We start from the raw sequence: 17,925 nt of genomic DNA, 5'->3' as shown, positions 1-17,925 counted from the left end.
TACAAGCTAAGAAAGCCAGTAATGACAGCATGAAATAAGAATCTACAAATAGGTGTGTCTACAAACAAAATATTCACTATTTTCCCTCAAGAGAGTTGCATATAATTTTATGTATTTTCCAAGTATTACGGCTGTTAAAAAAAAAAAGGACAATCTTACTGACTATTTGGAAGAGCTGAAAGGGAATATTTAAGCACTATACACTTACAAAGAAGCAAAGATACACAACAGTTTGCAGAAAAGCTTTCCCTATAGACTGTAAGAGAACAACAATGTTTTCAAATTCCAAAACCTTACTTAACTAAATATACAAATGATCTGCCTAGCACATGATCACAGCTGGACTAAACTAAAGTTACTATAGCATTTTCTTTGAAATAAAATGCTATAGCATTTATGACCTTACCAGTTTATGTTTTTTTGTATAAATAGTCCAGAGGTCCTAAATGAAAAACAACACCATGAACTACCAAATTCCTTTAAAAACATAACAAAACAAAGTAAACAGGTTTCTCAGGTCAACTTTATGTTTCCTCAGTGCAGTGTAGCTACCCATTAACTAAAGCGATACTCAAGATAAGTTACTCAAATCCACTGGTCATTCTCTCGGACAGAACTCTATTTCCATGGGAGGTATGCCTGAGTATGAGTTCTCAGATTTGCCTCGACATCCACCTGCCTTCCATGCCCTTGGAAGCTGCTGCTCGCTGGAGTAACCTCACTTACCCGTGACTCTCCTTCTCCTCGCCATTCAAGTCGGTTTGGGAAGAGGTAAAAGTAACGACGTTGCCACTGAGTCAAGAATGGGTTGCCCAATTTCAGCATGTATCCATGCATAATACAATCCTTCCCAAGTGCATAATCTAGAACAAGAGGAAACATTAGTATGCAAAACAAGGTGCTGCCTAAAAGCATTCTGCAAACGTGCTACGTTGAGAAAGGACGCAGTCCTGAACACAACGTGACTCCACGTGCCCTCACCAGGCTTGCAACAGTGCTTCTGTGTGCACAGGGACACACAGAGCCAATCCTGCCTTAATTACATGAGCCGATGTGGCCGCACTGGAGTAACGAAGAACAGATTTTGGTTCTTAAAAAAGTATCTTATTAACTACTAAAAGAATTGTATATTGCTATCCAAAGTTCAGAGTTTGTGATGCAACATCCTCGTGCAAACAAGTGAAGTTTGCCGTAAGGACCTCCGGTTTTCTTTCTTGGCTTCTTTGTCAGGAAATCAAATCCCACATACGCTTTTCTGAGCATACACCATAAACAAAACCGATGAAAGGCTGTACATGATAATCTTTAAAAGAGAGTACAAAAGATTTTCCAAAACATTATGTCATCATACAGCATTTCAAAACATTAAGAAACGTCTTAAGAAACACGATACTGACTAAATGAATTCTAACAATTACCGGTGAATGACAGTAATATGAGAGTCTGTTGTGTGAAACTTCAAACACATGAATTACTATCTAGCAGCAAAAGATGGAGAGAAGTGTATTTGACAGATTACCTTCCTCGTGGCCAAGCTGCTTATTTTTAGCCCTTTTTCTGGCCTCAATTTTATCTGTGTCTGCATTTACTGCATCATAAACAGTTTCTGCTACTTCTTGCTGCCAACGCTCCGATATTACCAGAGGGAAGTTCTTATATAATTCCTGGTCACTATCAAGCAACTTGCAAGAGAAAAACAACATAAAACCCCAACATTTTAATAACTTTTACTATTCTTATCCCCAATAGTTAATAGTTACCCACATAACAGTATTATTTTAAAAGATATATTGAACTCTAACCTTACCAGAACAAACAGGGGCAAACAAGACAAAATACAGATACTAATTTTAGCAAAGATATCCACTTATATACAGAGAATAGGCCACCTGTTCAAAACTTGTTTGGTTTGATAGCTCTAAAAGCCTTACTCAACATTGTCCCATAATGTTCTCCAGACTTTACATTTAAATAATTACTTAAATGTAAGCAGTGGTAGTCTTAACTTTGTTGCATAATCAGTGTTAACAAAATGTCTAATTGTGTTTAAAACCTTCTCAGCACAAAAATTCCACGAATAAATCAAAAGATACCTTTTACACAACGATGCCTTCCATGCTTCCACAGCTTAATTTTACGTTCTTAATAATTAACCTTCAAAATTCAGCAGTGCATGCTGCGGACCAATTTTCCTGTTAGGTAGATTCTTTTCTGCCCTAATCCTTAACTACAGTACCTGGAACTGAATTACACTGAAGGAAACTAAAATCACTGGATCTTCAGGAAGGACTGTTTGTTGCTTGACACAGCCATACTCTGGGTTTAGCCACAAGGCACTTTGATGCAGTACAAAAAGCAATCGATGTTTTCCCTGTAGCTTTATTAAAGGTTTTCATTTGGGGATGAGTTTAAACTCTCTACAGCCACTCCTCAGTTGCTTCAATTTCTGTCAATCAGTAGAGAAACCGGACCTTTCTTTCAGAGAGCAAGACAAAGAGGCATCCCTTGCCGCGTTAAGAACGCAGTAAGCCCACTAGACTGCACTGTCTGACAGCGGGCAGGGCTGGGTCCGGTCCCTGCCGCAGCAGAGTGCCAGGGGAAGGCAGACCCCGACCGAAGGGCACCCATGCACGCCGCCGCTCAGAGCAAACCCAGCGACTCCAGCCGCCGCTGCAGCACACAGCAGTTGCAGGAGCAGGATAGGAAAGCCTTGCTTAATTCTCCTTCTGCAGCCAGGCCAGACACTCCCAGAATAGATATTCTCCTCCTTTTCAGGGATCCATAGACCACAGCAGGAAAATACACGCTGGATCTGAAGGCAGAAGACTTCTCTGCAATTCTGCGCAAGTGGCTTACAGGGACTCCTTACGGCATCCAAGTAAGAGGGGAAAGCCACGGGCATCCACTTGCCCGGGTTGGCTTTCCAGCTTGCAACCTCAAGGAACACGTGTTCTTCTCAGTGTCACAGGGCACTCTGCAGTATAAATATAATCCGCAGGGGCAACAGGGGAGAGCAAGGCACTCAAAACTGGTGTCCTCACGGGCAGAGACGTCTCCTGACACCTTAATGGGAGCTCCGACTGCAGCTGACTCAGAGGTACGAATTATTCAGTCCCTTCTAAAAGACTGTGACATCCCAGTGAAAGCGCAGAGCAAAGAAGCGGTACGTGATATCCCTCACTGACTCATGACTAAGAATAAATTTATCTTATAGGCAGCCTGAACAAAGATTACATGGAAGTGATCTGGCTATAGGATTTACAGGCCTTGCTGAGAATATCTGATCCCCTCAATAAGTAAAAAGACCACCTGGTTTCTCCTTGCAAAATGTTCCTCCAAATGACGGCATTCCAGAATTGCAGGAAATTGGAATCCTGTTAGACTAACACTGACGCTGAAGATGTGGAGTCTTCTGGGATAAAGAACATCTTGGGTTCTCTGCATTTCTCTTTAAACACGTAAAATCTTTTCTGTGCCAACTTCTGTAATAACAGCAGGTGACACTGACAGACAAGTTCCTTTTTAGGCACAGTGAGTACCTAACATGTTTTTTTGCTTATAAAGTTTAGAGCAATTAGTTTCTCTCCTGTAATAACAAGAATAGAGTTTGATCTACTGAAGAAATGTATGATAAAAACAATGAACGGGACAGACCCAAGACAAGCACTGATTCACCTATTGTCTCCAAGTACCGGGGAAGCTTCAGAAGAGGGGATGAATACGCAGGGTACGTCACACCACCTCCATGCAAGTCAGAAATGGGCCAGCAGCTTTAACTTCTCATTTTTTCCTTTACATTGTTTTCAATAGATTTTGGATAATATCAGAACCTGAAAGTTTCTTTTATCACTTTTCTAACTTACAAAGTTGCTACCATTAATATACAGTTTGTAATTTTTAAGAGTTTTCCACTGCACTCTCTGACCATGAGGTAACTATTAAAATAAGGTTTAGTTCATTTTATCCAAGCTACCAGAAACAAATTGCAATTTTTAAAACTACAAACCGTTAAGTATTCTTGAAAACCTGAGGATTCCCCAAAAGTTGTCTGACCATTTGAAATATTTGCTTTATCATATAAAACTTTTGATAGGAAGGTAGATTTCAGTCAACAACAAACCAGCCAACCAGCCCAAGCTACCTCTTTTGTAACAGCATGGATTAAGTTTCCAAACTTGAGAGCAATTCCTTGCACATTCAGTAGCCCCTGAAGCAAAGGAATGGCATGCACACGTGAAAAGTTAAGCACAGCAGTCACAGTGCCATTCTCTACCTATCATTTAAAGTTGTATACCTTAATGCCTTTAGTGTCCTCTTCATCAAATGACCCAATATCAAAAGCATCTGCTGCATTTACTTCTCCCCGGGGAGGAATCAATGGTGGAGGATACTGGAAATGAAAAGCAGCATAATTAAAGACAAGTTAATGGACATTATTTAAATCCATTCTGTAGATATATTCGGCCTTCTTATTTTTTGCACAAATTACACAGGACTGTGCAGAAGTACGTCCCCTGAAATTAAACTCCAGTGCAAAGTTGTTCTCCACTCCTTTAATAAATGCTCCTCCAAAAATTCGGGGAAAAAACCCTACAGTTTAGAGAGAGCTAAGCAGAAGAAACCATGCAGTCATTTGACCCTGAAAAAGTAATAGTTCAGGACTACCGATCAGGAAGACTCGTAGTAATGAATATACAGCAGTTTTCATCAACAGTCCTCCATGTATTTGTGCAAGTGAGTACATGTGCTGGGGACTGGAACCCTGAAGTTTTCTGTCCCTTACCCGTTTAGGCTTATTTTCCTTTTACTGCTTTACCAAGTAAGCTAAGGTTACCATCTTAATCCTTTACCTTTTGTAAATAGACTTGCTGCCAATCAATGCCTTTGAAGAAAGGATGTTCTTTCACTTCTTGTGCGCTGCAAAATAAAAGTAACTAAGTCAACAAAATGAAGGGGCTTTTCAAATGTATTTGAGAAATACAAAGCCTTCAAAGGTCACATTTCTATCACTTGAAAACATTGGTAAAATGCTCTTTTTTTCAAGGGGGAAAAAAAAGTCTTCCTAAGTAAACAACAGAAGAGAAGACTTTCATGTGGGAACACTAGAAATAGGGCTGTAGGTCTGGCAAGCAATCACTCTTGTTTTGCTATGGTATTCCATCATTTCAAACAACAAACAGTACTCATCTGTTGTCAGATCCCATACACTACTTCTAAGTAACAAGCTTACTCCACACCGTTTCATATGATACATATTTTATGGCAAAATAAGCAACTACTTTTGATAGGCCCAAGGCTGAAAAGCAATCTCAGGTCATTATCATCGAGGGCTCCGCGATAAAACCCCCTCTGAATCTCTCACTGGAAGCAGAGCCAGCCCCGGTCTCAGGTGTGACTATCAATTAACGGTTATCACACATTGCCAATGGCTTCTCAACAGTTATTTACTCCTCTCATAGTTTTCTCTCCTAGTCTCACATGAGGCACACACTGGCTTTTGAAATAGGTGATAACAACAATTTCAGTTAACAGTTAGAAGCAAGGTGAGCCTGGCAGGAGCAAGTAATGTTTTGTACTCAATAAACAAAAAAAATGCCCTTTTCCTTAGAATCATGAAATGAAATGGGTACATCTGGAAATAGAGGCAACCCAAAATGAAGCAAGCATTCACAGCTTTCTGTGCTTGGTGGTTTTGGGATTGGGGTTTTTTGTGTGTAATATGCTCATATCATTACAGAAACAACATAAGCAATACATTTTAGCTATCAGTATGCCTGAGTCAATTAATATGACTTCATGCCAAAACAGATCAGGCAAAAACATAAAAACAACACAGGGATGAAAAGTATGAACATCACCCAATGTAAGCATAACTGCAGAGAACTCGAGGGAAGTCTTTAATGACAGAAATTGTCCAAAAATTTGTCGAAACCAAAGGAAGCTGAAATGTAATTCCATGCAACAGCACTTCTTAATGTTCTCTTTCCAAAATTAAAATCATCACAACAGGAAGCAGATTTTTACTTGAAATGAATTCATTCATTTACAGAGAAGTGGAAATTTTTAAAGGCAGTGGTCCAAGAAGACAACACCTACCTTCTTCCTTGGCATCCAAGTCTTTTGCTAACATCCCGTTGCAGGAGCCCTTCCAAAAGGGACTTCAGTTCAGGAGAAAATGAATCCGGTAGCTCCACATTCTATGAAAAAAAGAAGAACAAAAAGAGACATTTAATTATAGAAGTGGTGTGATCTGCTTTCCCCACATAGGAGAGTAGCTTTTCTTTGATAGTGTTTGTAAACAACTTTATATGTGTAAATACAGCTTTCTCAGAAAGCAGGCTATATAGTTCCAGTTTTCAGAGGAAATGGGAGTTTACTAAACAAGAGGAATGTAACTGCAACTGTCATCAGGATCCTTACCACGGTGAGTGTCATCCGGTCGATCTCATGCTTATCTTTGGTTTTGTGCTGTCTGAAAGGACTGTGACTGTAGAAATAAGAAAATGCACTAATAAATGTAAAGCCATAACATATCAGGTTATTTCAGCTGTGGCAACCCCAGGAAAGAGTGTAGCATCCTATTAGTCCCATTCTTCCACCTCATCAATCCTGTCCTGCAGAACAATAAAACAAGTAGTAAAACACTTAGCATTTACAACAAAAAATGAGACTTTACGCACTAGCATACTGTGGTTACTAGCTACCTCAAAAATATCAATGTTTGATCTCTTACAACTTTGTTTTCTTACTACAAAGAGCTGCACCACTTTGCAAGAAAGTTTATCCTTTCTGTTTTCAGTACAACTGCATGTGGCGGACATCAAAATCAAATTCAGAGAAAAACAACCACTCAACATTTCTTTAAACACTACACACAGACATCCCTGAGGATTATCAAACTCAGGGAAATCTGACCTAGTTACTCCGTATAAAGGCACGCAGAAGGTTATTCTTAAATGCAGTGATCCGTCCTTAAAGACGGTGTTCCAAATGCCCTACCAATTACATCTGTGTCTCCCAAAAACCAGAACAGTTTCATCTAACAAGAAAACCCTGAACAGCTATCACAACACAGGTATTCAAAAGCATTGATCTATATACGGAAACTGAGCACGACCTACAGAACTTACCACTCCTCTATATGGGAATAATGAAGCAAGACCTTAAAGTAAGTAGATGAAAGAGAAGGTAATCACAGATACCACAGCATTAGTGACTGGGAAGATATTTGATGATATCTGGTAAATTACCAGCTTTATCCCTTTCCTGCTTTGTAATTCTGTTTTGAGTTTGAATTTTTCCTTTTAGCTATAGAAGACCTTAGAATATTACAGATTTACCATGCACTACTTAAACAACAGCATGAAAGAAAGCAGAAACATTTTGGTATGAGATTTTTTAATTAGATTTAGGATATATTCCTTGTTTCTCAGTTTTCTTCAAAACCTTGAGGGAATTATATTTTTCAAAATTAAAATGTTATTTACTTATCAATACATTAATTAGCTTTAGTTAAAGCATTTTGTCTTGCCACATAGCAGTGTGTACTAGCTTGTTTCAACTGGGGACCTGCTACTCAAGAGTTATTTCCCTTTTATCCTCAAAAACATTTCTGATGAATGGCTCTGATGGACAGACCAGGACTTCCATTTTTCTGTCTTTAAGCACGATAGGTAAGAAGGCAAGAGTAAATGGCTAACATACAGCCTCATATACTTTGACAATGAGGCTCTGAGTAGATCAGGGAAGCAAGTGATTCACTAGGGACTTATGGCAGATTTTATGCCAGACTAAATTTACTAAACACCAAGAAATGGCACCATGTGCCCAACCCTTGTTTTGGGATATGAGTCGTTTAATTGGCTTCAGAACAGATGAGGAAGGATAGTTCACAATGAATAATGCTTTGGGCTTCTGGCCGACCACCGATACCACCCCACACATCTCTGTCAGGAAGGCTCACAGCCCACAAAGACTGAGACCTCCCTGCCCCGCAAGTCCGAGTGTCCGTGGTAAAGGGGATCATTTGCCCCTAGGTGCTAGTTCTTTCATCACACAACTTCAATCCTGTGAAGGAAGAACCACACCAGAGTCAGTCGGATGCCCTCGTCCTCTGTGCCCAAGTGACTCAAAAGGAAAAGGTCTCAAAAGAAAAGATGAGGAGTCCACAGTGGTCCTGCGTGTGAAAGACACTCTGCTCTCTCCTCCCAGCAAACCCAACTGTTGTGTCTTGCTACCTACAGAATTCTTCAATGACTGACGAGAGAGACACCGTACTGCTCCCAGCTGCATGACGCCATCTGTACTTAGGAATACCTTTTTTTGGCAATTTAAACACCGCTTCTTTCTTTATTTGCATACTTACGTCTAGTCTATTTTGTGAACAATTAATGTTAAATTGATACAGCTCTGTAGTTCAATTCAGAAGTCACACGCTTACCTTCCTTTGTACAGTGTCTGGGACAGAGGTAAGAGCTTATAATTAATTGTGTGTGAGGACACGGGATGATCTAACTAATGATCAATCTTTACAGAGAAGCACTCTGAAAATCTTAAAAGATTTTTTCTGTTTTGCCATTAACACTGAGGATGCTATTTTCAACGAACACTTGCCAATCAGTGCTTATTGACTGTTTAGATAAATTCCGTAGTCTTAATAAATTCTACATAGCCACATAAGTTTACTGAGAAGGTAATGGTTGACAAAGCTGTAATTATCACATAATTTGTACACCAATACGGTAACAGGCCACATTCAGCAAATGGAAGCATCCACACATTATAACTTACCCAAACACTACAGAAGAGAAGATCGAGTATCAGGTAAAAAGGGAAGACTGCAGCAAAGAGCTTCACCATAACAGCAGGTCTTAAGCATAATATGAAGCCCATAATTTAACAGGGCTGCTAGTGTATTTAAGCATTGAATAACATCATATCATTTAAAATACTAACAATTGCCAAGAGATGAGTAAATTGCCTATCAGCAGAAGTCAAAAGAGTGGATAGAGCATCTGCCTTCCTCACTGCCCCACATCTGTACCTACTAAAGGAAGCAGAGCTTCTGTTTTGTTTGTTTTGGAAGCAAAAAAAGTCTGGTTTAGTCTCACGTGCAGACGTGGTCTAAGCTGCAGAGATGGCAGTAAGATATCATTTTAGATAATATGTAATACGTTACGTATTAGTATTTCAAGGGACAGACAACGACGAGGCCCAGGCTAAAAAAAAAAAAGCACATGGGACATGAAACTTCACTCACCCTCTTAGAAGTTTGAAAAGCATGCAGCCTAACGAGAACCAGTCTGCGCTGCTATCGTATGCCGTTCCCTTCTGGAGCACCTCGGGAGCCATGTATCCATGGGTACCTCTGAGAAGCGGAAAGGGACAAAATCTTGATTACAACCAAAACTATCATTGAAAAAAATACATAATAATTAAGAATCAGTGTTTTCTCAATAAGATAGCCTAATGTAAAAAGAATTAATTTTCAACATGATTTTATTTTGCTTTTTCTTTGGCCATACGTACACATGCATGTTTTGTTTGTGTGTATCTACTGAGGAAATACTTTAAAACATAAACAACAGAACAACAGAAATGATTAGGCAAACTGAAGCAGCTACAGCGAGATTTAGCAGAATCAGTACAGGGGTCAGTAAGGAGCCTTCTGTCCAAGAGTGGAACACAAAAGAGAGGTGGAAAGGGTGCGTATTCCGTCCACTCGGTTTACAGGAAAGACAGACATCAGGACACAGTCCGGGCTCCTGATATTTCAGGCCAGATCGCTCCCAGCCGTGGGCCCTGCAAGACTGAGACCTGCTCTTACCCACAGCCTCAGAATGAGGGCGAGCAGGGCTGGCTTGTGCTCTCCCAACCCATTTCATGGGTCTCCTTCCAGCTAACGCCTGTGTGCTAGATACAACAACAAGACACCTCCTCCCGAAGTCATCGCTGGTCACCACTAGAAAGCAGTCACCATGTATTGCTTTTACTCTTGACGTAATTGGCAAGTATGAACTTTTTCAAGAAGCTACTGAATTGCAAATCTTTTAAGATACGACAGGATGAAGCCTTCCTTTTTGCATAAATTCTGAGACTAAATCAGGGCAAATGAGGACCTAAGAATAAAACGTGCCAGATAAGATGCGGAATCCACACACAACCCAAGAAATTCAGATCCCAGCTATGACCTGATGCCAAGAGGCAGAAAGGAACACAATTTGCCTCCAGTTCTACAAAGATCCAGAAAGAGAAAGACACAATAAATCCTGGTTTTTAGTCAGTTTCGGAATATTTAATTATCCATTTAGGACAATTAAAACAATCTGGTACTTTAACTCAGTCAGGTTCTTATCGTCTCTGAACAGTGAATCATCTCAAAATAATGTGTCATCTTCCAGCCATGCCTACACATCAGCTGCTACAACTGTGCAGGAAAACAGAGAGAGGAGACTGAAAAACCTTATGAGAGTATCCAGCTTAGCTGTGTTATGAAGTAAGCCTGTGCCACACAAGTGTTATTTTCTTCCTTTAGGCAAAGTTAAATTATAAAGACACATAAAGGGCTTATTTAGCAATAACTGCATGTGCAGCAAAGCTCCCATACATAATACTTACACACTAGCATGTGGCTTCTTTTTGGAAAAATCACAAGCCAGCCCAAGGTCTGATATCCTCACATGCCCATGTTCATCCAACAAGATATTTGCAGGCTAGAAATCCACAGACACAGAAAGGTTACTGCTTGGTATTTTTCAGCTGACAGAACTACAAATTCTCAGAAGACAGTAACTAATTCTCAAACATCAATACTCTCTGGTAATTGGAAATAGCCTTTTTTTTTTTTTTTTAAACGTCAATATAACAGACACTTTCTAGATAAAATCTACATTCTAACAGAGGACTACCATCAACTCCACAGATTATGACACACTGAAGAATAACAGAAGAGAAAAAACAGGCAAGGTTTGAAACAGAAAGCACATGAGAGAATAAATCCGTTTTGGCCTAAAGTCCACATTGCTTTTGGTTCTTTCACAGAAGGCTCTGTGTGTGGCTCTTACATCCCTTACTTGCAATCTACACTCTGCGCTCTCTGTGCAGACTTTTTTCCCCACTTTTGTTGTCACTTGGCTCATGGACACCTATCTCGGAGCAGTCCTCAACTGCCCCGCTGTCAGTGAAACACCCCCGAGCAACTGTCTTCCTATTAGTCTCCCATCACACACACTGCTCTTTCAGGGCTCTCACAAATACAGTATACTCTCTAAATTAATAGCATCATTAAGATGGTAAGTGAGATGAGTAACACTGCACAGGATTTCTTCTGACGCCAAGGCAGCATCTCCCAGGCTAGTTAAACTGGGTAATAGCACAGATTAGAACTATTTTGAAAAATTATTAGAAAAATCAGCCAAAGATAAACAAATAATCCGTATTTCTCCCAAGAAAAGGTTTCAGGTAAGATAATTCATTTAACTTATCAGTATGTCTGGATTATTTGCTGCTATCTAACAACGACCTGTGTGAATGCAGTCACTATGTTATCCATTACCTTTAGGTCTCTGTATACAACAAAGCGATTGTGCATGTGTTCTAAACCCAGGATGATTTCAGTAGCATAAAACCTCATTTCTTTTTCAGAAAACACTCCGTGCTGGGAGAGGTGGTAGTGCAAATCTCCTCCTAAAATTAGAAGAATTGAGATGCAATTAAAAGAACAGTAAAATCTTGCCTCACAGGCAGACAGCATGACATTGTGGGGGAACAGCATAGCATTGGTAGGTTCTTATAACCTGCGGAGCACACAGAGACCCAGACCTACACTCTGCAAGTACATATGGTGACAAAATACCTGAGAAGGTTAATAAATAAATTTGATCAATCTGAAACTCCATTTTAAAAATACATTTACTTCGTATACATTTGCATTCAGCGACTAATCCAGCAACTGAGTCTTAATGCAAAGGATTTCCACAGCAAGTAAAATGCAGTCACATACATAGGTTTCTGGAGAACTGAATAGGATTTAACTTACAGGATTAACTTACAGGATATGAGCTCTATTTCTCAATTAAATTTCCAGCTTTGCAACACGGTACATGCAGATGTGTCCAACATCTTTAGGTGCTTACTGCAGGACCACAGTCAGAGTTCGAGTCTAAGTCCCACAAGGGCTGAGCAACCTCAGCAAATAAGGGCACTGCAGTATCTTCTCTCTCTTAACTCTGCCAATTTCTCTCTCTGTGTGTTCTCACAAAAGTTATGCGAAGGCTTCTAGGTATAATTTCTTTCCTTTGAGGAATGCTTCCTCCATCAATTTTCTTTGCAGAGCTCTTTATAGTAGCCCTTTTATTTTTATTCTGAAAGCTGTGTCCCTGATCTCCTCATACATTTCTCCACGTGACCATCATTTCCTTAAGCTTCCAGCCTAGTAGGCCCTTTGACATCTTTATTTAAATATGTTAATGTTATAAAGTAACAGAGATCTTCCAGTCTGTTCTATACGTTCCCTGGTTTAGATCAATTTACCCCTCCCGCTCGCAGGCCGATGCCTCGCACCTCAGATTATTTTTCCCTCATTCTCCTTATGACCTCAGCAAGTCCTCCTGCCAATATTTCTGTAATATTATCATCGTCTGCATGAGTCTTGCTTACCATTCATCAGGTCCAGAATGAAACAGAGTTTGTCAGGGGTGTGGAAGGCATAGGTCATACACACTATAAAAGGACAGTCCTAGAAGGAAAGGAGCAAAGAGTTCATCTCAGGCAATAAGCAAAGTACTACTCAGAGAAGCTAAAAATACATGTGATATTTTTCCTATGATATTTGCCAATACTCATAATAATTTTCTAAAGCAATTAATTTGTCTACTAATCTACATACTCTGATGTTTCACTTACAGTTTAGAGATCTTAGATTTTGCTATCTCATTTCAATACAAAAATAAAAAAAGCTATGAGGAGCCAAAGGCTTAAAAAAATGCAGGTAGCACCACTATCTTCTAAAGACTTGCAACTACAGCAGCTATAAGTATTCTAAAAATATTTACCTGAGCTTGCACTAGACTTACATGAAAGACACATTAAAGCTAACAAGCTTTAGGCCAGCTCAGAAAAAAATAAAGCTGTACCCATGAAGTGTAAGGGATACGCGCCGTTTCCCACGATTGCGTGGCGAACGTTCAGCTGTCGGAACACTGACTGAGAATCTGAGTCACACCACGTATAAAATCCCAAAGGAAAGAAAGTTTTATCTTCACCTATACCTTCAATGCAGCTACACTGATAACACCCTGTCCACGCCGCTGAACTCGCCCTGCAGAGCTGCACAAAGGTGACAGCAAGGCGTCCTGCCACCGCTGCTGCCCTTCAGCTCTCCAGCAGCCTTTGCAACAGACGATTAAAAGGAACATAAATACGCTAGGAAGGAAGTCACAACTCTTGATGCGTATGCAGTGCAGGGGAAGCAAGAACAGCAAGGTCCAGATTATGCAAAACCCAGAAAACCAGTACGGTGGGTGCAGACTGAAGAACGTCACTGCAGAGCAGCCACGCGCAGGGATGGATTACGCTCCCACCTCTTGATGCACTTTACCGTTAATTCACACAGATGTTTAAGACAAGCAGCCATAAAAAAATACAGCTGGAAAACCACCTCTTTACTGCCAAAGATCTGTTCAGTGTGCTGGTACCTCTATAACACACACGCATTGAAAGACACCATGGTGGGAAGTTGGCAGACCCTCCTCTCTTCATTAGGCCTATACTGGATGCAAGTGGCTAATTAATAGGGTGTGGCTATTACCTTGTTGACCTCTTCTCCAAAGCCATATGAAACCAGGGCTGTTTGGTTAGTCTACAATGACAACTTAAGGGACGGCTGTGCTGCCGACACAGGCCGGACTGCACCGTAATACCGACAGACGAGGGTCTGACCCCAAAGCGCGGAGGCTGACAGGAAGACGAGCTAAGACGAGCTTAGCTGCTGACAAGCCAGGGCACCACGCAGGAAGCACGCATGTGACCTAACGTGACTTAAACAATGTGCTAATTATTGCAGTATTGATAGTGAAAGCTCTGGGAATCTCTAACAGGAACTCGTTTCCTTCCCAATTTAGAAGCAGCAAAACACGGTGGCCTTGGGCAGAGCGGCGGCCACCGGACCCGGCTCGGGGTGCCGCCTCGCCGGCCCTGCTGAGCAGGAAAGGGAGGGAACGGTGACACCGTCCTCACCGGCCGGCCGGGACAGTTCAAGTCGGTTCATCCTTCCACAAAACCACTTAAGGTTGAAATATAAAGCTTTATATACTTGACTGTAATCCCTAGTGATTCCCACATCACTTGGACGGATCCTGCTGTTCATGTTCAAACCTAACTGTATTTTACTGTTTACTGTGCAAATCCTAATTCCAAACACGCCTCTGCAGAACGCAGGCACGCGTTTGAAACACCCTGCAGAAACGCACATGAGAAATGCCTAATTGCTAAATGGTCCTAGAAACCAGGAGATTATAGGCAAGGCAGTCTGGCATCTAACAAAAGATACTACCTCTCATTATAAACTTTGTATTGCTCGTAACTGCGGACTATTGTAGTTACCACTTAACTTCAGAACAAAAGCTTTAGTAGAATTATTAACTTAATTTTCTGAATCAACTGGATAATTCAGAAGTGTCCCCAAGCTGGCTTCCTAAAACCTTAGAGCAATCTAATTACCCAGAAGGATTTAGTGTTAGAATTTAAACACCATACACAGAAAAATAAAAGGGTGTTTCTATACCAGAACATAGTATGCCTATATTTTTATGGATCTCATTTTTTAAAAGAAATCTGCAAGTGTAAATGTGATGCATAATTCATTTTTGTGTAAGCCTTCCTACTTTAATCACTACCCTCTCACTGTTTAACAGAAAGAAGAAATTGTAGCACTGCCATATTTTTCTGACACAAAAACCACTGCAAAAGAGTATTTTCCAGCATAAAAATAAAAAAAACTCTATAGGTATTTTTTTAAATGAACCATAAAGCAATAAAGCAAATTTCCCAAGAGAGTAATACTTTGTTGCAGTCACGCTTCTGCGCTGAAGAAAATAAGCGACGTTATGACAACAAAGTAGGAATTAAGAATAGTTTGGAAGCAGTTCCTTACATCCAAACAATCCTGGATTAAGTCCAAAACATTGCAGAAGACAAATTTCTGGTAATAAATCATGTGGAAGGAAAAAAAATTAGAATAACTATAAAAAATTGCAGGAATGTAGTATTTTAAAGACATTAGCACGCTAACAATTACTTCAGAAGGAAAACTTTGATTCTGGCTCTTTCCTGTAACCCGAGCACCCGGCTTTAGAGCACGACTGTAGAAATGACAGCAAACAGGTAAAAAACGTGTTCATGGTGTAGAGCAGCTGTGTAGCATTTTTAACTAAAGAGTAGCTCTGTCCTGACGGGTCTCGCTCAGAAAGATGTGCAAGTCAATGCTTGAAACATCGAGCTATTATCTGCCATTCCAACAGATGTTCCTTCAAGCGACAATCGAGATTTGGGAACAGATTCCATTTTTTGAGCAAAATCCAGACTCCTACAAACCTCAGCACACACGAAAACAAAGTACCTGTTCTTCTCAGAAAAAAAATACTTGATTATTGATCTCAGATGTTTTATTATTCAGCCTGTCCACTTTTGCTGTACTTTTTATTTATCATTCCTTGAGGGAATCTTCAATCCAGTATTCAGTCAAATTATCTCAAAAAGAGCTGAGTAAAACAGCTTAACTGCCTAGTTTTTTCAGAACGAGAGAACTAGAGGACACAGTAGAGTCCAGACTGCTGGAATGACCACCTCGGACCCACCAGGACAAGATTTATTAAATAACCACTTCCTTCCACAAACAGCATCTTTTGGCAGATTGTTTTTATGCAGTTCATCAGCAGCGATGGTCTCGGTGATTTCAATGTTCCAGTTTTTGAACATTAGGCAAATATGGCTATCACAGAAAAGAAATATTTTTTTTTTCTTTTAACAGAAAGTGAAATATTTTCCCTACTACGCTATCTGCTAAGAATTTCAAAATGCATTTCCAGCCTCCAGACTGAACATCTCTACGGGAGAGGAAGACAGGGCCTGCATCTTGCAGAAGAGGAAACACAAACCTCAGCAACAGTTTGTCCAGTGACAAAGCCAACAAACCAATGGAGAACCCTAGTAACGCAGAGCCCACGGTCTGTGTTGTTAGGCCAATCCACGCAGTTCCCTGCGCTCTGTAGAGGTGTCTGTCGTAATTCTGAGCTGTGCCGATTCAAAACGTTACCATGAAAAGCTATTCTCACAACGTGGCCGCGATGTGCTCAAATTTGGGAGCTCCCTATTCAAGAAGTAGTTGTGAATGCCAAAATTTTAGGTGGATTAACAAAAATGATTACACAAACGTGTGTGTAATCTGCACAGCTGTTATTATGTATTTTGCAGAGACATCTGGATTCCCAGTTAAATGACTAATTGTACTATGATGAACTTCCCAGTTCCACTTTGTTCCGGGCAGCACATAAATCCTGTCATGGGGGAAGGCACGCGCCATTCAAACCTAACAGCTTATATTCAGGAATGAAATTAATTATCTTATTCTACCACTTTCAAACCTATTTAATTCTGCATATTCAAAACACTCCAGCATCTCTTGCAACAGCAGGTGTATCTAACCTGAATGGATACCATTTTGTACAAAATCTCTCTTTTCAAACTCTCTTTCAAATTTCTGAGAATCTAAAGAAGTTACACTCTAATGAGCTGATAATCCTTAACAAAAAAACCCAAATGGTTTGTTTTTCTGTTGCTAAATGACTAGCTATGCGCTGTCACATAAGAAAACTAGCTCCACCATTAGCAGCCTTGTGAACAATTTTCTTCTCGAATCACTAGACACGAAAATTCACGTTCAGTACTGGAGCAACAGAATCACAAATTAAAGTTAATAGCACAATTATTACTAATTTGCCTAGATTTCTTGTCTAGTCTCCGCTGCAGAACTTCACCCCACTGGCTCTCAAGACTCCTGACACGTCTGGACAAGCCACAACTTATCTTTGGTGAAAAAAGTTAACTTGATTAAAAAGTCTAACTGATAAATCCCAATTGTTAATTTCACAGATAAAAGAACAAAGAAATACTTTCCAGTCCTTTGTCTATCTTTACGTTCAAGCCAAACGTGAATGCAATTCTGTGCTAAAGGAAATGCACGGACTTTTAATTTCAGTGCGTGCCTGCCCTTCTCCAGAGAAAGGCTGAGGCAGGGGAGGAGTTTCCAATGACAAGCACAAGAAGAAATACCTCGTCCTTCCTTTGGAGCTTTGCAATGAGGAAAAAGTTCAACCTTATGATGACACCTTGATGTGTAGCTTCCCTACTTTCTGGTTTAGGATCTGCCTTACCAGGATATTTCTAACAGCAGAGGAAAATGGTCTGATGGGTAGCAAGAAAAGTTCAAAAGCTAATCTCCTAGGGACAAAATTGCAATCAGCTTTCCCGTTCTGTCAGTCTGCACAAGAGAGCACCCCACATGCCTGTCGTGAGGCCGAAAACTACCAAGTGTTCTCTGATTCACAGTGTTTTCACTTGACAATAAAAGGGCACTGTTTAGCAATTATAATTCTGTATTTATATGTAAGGCCTGAAAAACACATCTCCGTTTTTAAAGCCAAGTTTGCTGAAGACAAGGGCCACCACAGCGTGGGCAGTTCTGCAGCTGCGCCTACAAGCACCGCAGTGCAAAGTCCCAGACTATCTGCGGGCGGAAGACAGCCCGTCCTGAAGACTGATGGGTTCCCTGAACAGAAGACAGCAAGGATGCTGCGCGTGCACTTAAAGGACATAGCGATGCTAAATGCATCACAAGTGCGACTTTTTAAAAAGGAATCACCTGGGTAA

General features: G+C 40.4%; 1 protein-coding gene across 1 annotated transcript in view; it reads right to left on the bottom strand.

Moving 5' to 3' along the window:
* Positions 1-17,925, bottom strand: part of GRK3 (G protein-coupled receptor kinase 3) — a 71,438-nt gene that overhangs the window by 1,120 nt on the left and 52,393 nt on the right. Inside the window, exons 10-19 of the mRNA XM_050906980.1 lie at positions 12,658-12,736; positions 11,555-11,685; positions 10,618-10,712; positions 9,260-9,367; positions 6,421-6,487; positions 6,097-6,197; positions 4,851-4,917; positions 4,295-4,390; positions 1,520-1,682; positions 727-863 (exon numbers count right to left, since the gene is read on the bottom strand). Of these exons, the coding sequence (XP_050762937.1) occupies positions 727-863; positions 1,520-1,682; positions 4,295-4,390; positions 4,851-4,917; positions 6,097-6,197; positions 6,421-6,487; positions 9,260-9,367; positions 10,618-10,712; positions 11,555-11,685; positions 12,658-12,736 (1,044 nt within the window). The remainder of the gene's footprint in view (positions 1-726; positions 864-1,519; positions 1,683-4,294; positions 4,391-4,850; positions 4,918-6,096; positions 6,198-6,420; positions 6,488-9,259; positions 9,368-10,617; positions 10,713-11,554; positions 11,686-12,657; positions 12,737-17,925) is intronic.

Source organism: Gymnogyps californianus, chromosome 16 (assembly GCF_018139145.2).
Source record: "Gymnogyps californianus isolate 813 chromosome 16, ASM1813914v2, whole genome shotgun sequence".
Lineage (NCBI taxonomy): Eukaryota > Metazoa > Chordata > Aves > Accipitriformes > Cathartidae > Gymnogyps > Gymnogyps californianus.
This window is presented reverse-complemented; position numbering and strand designations above follow the sequence as displayed.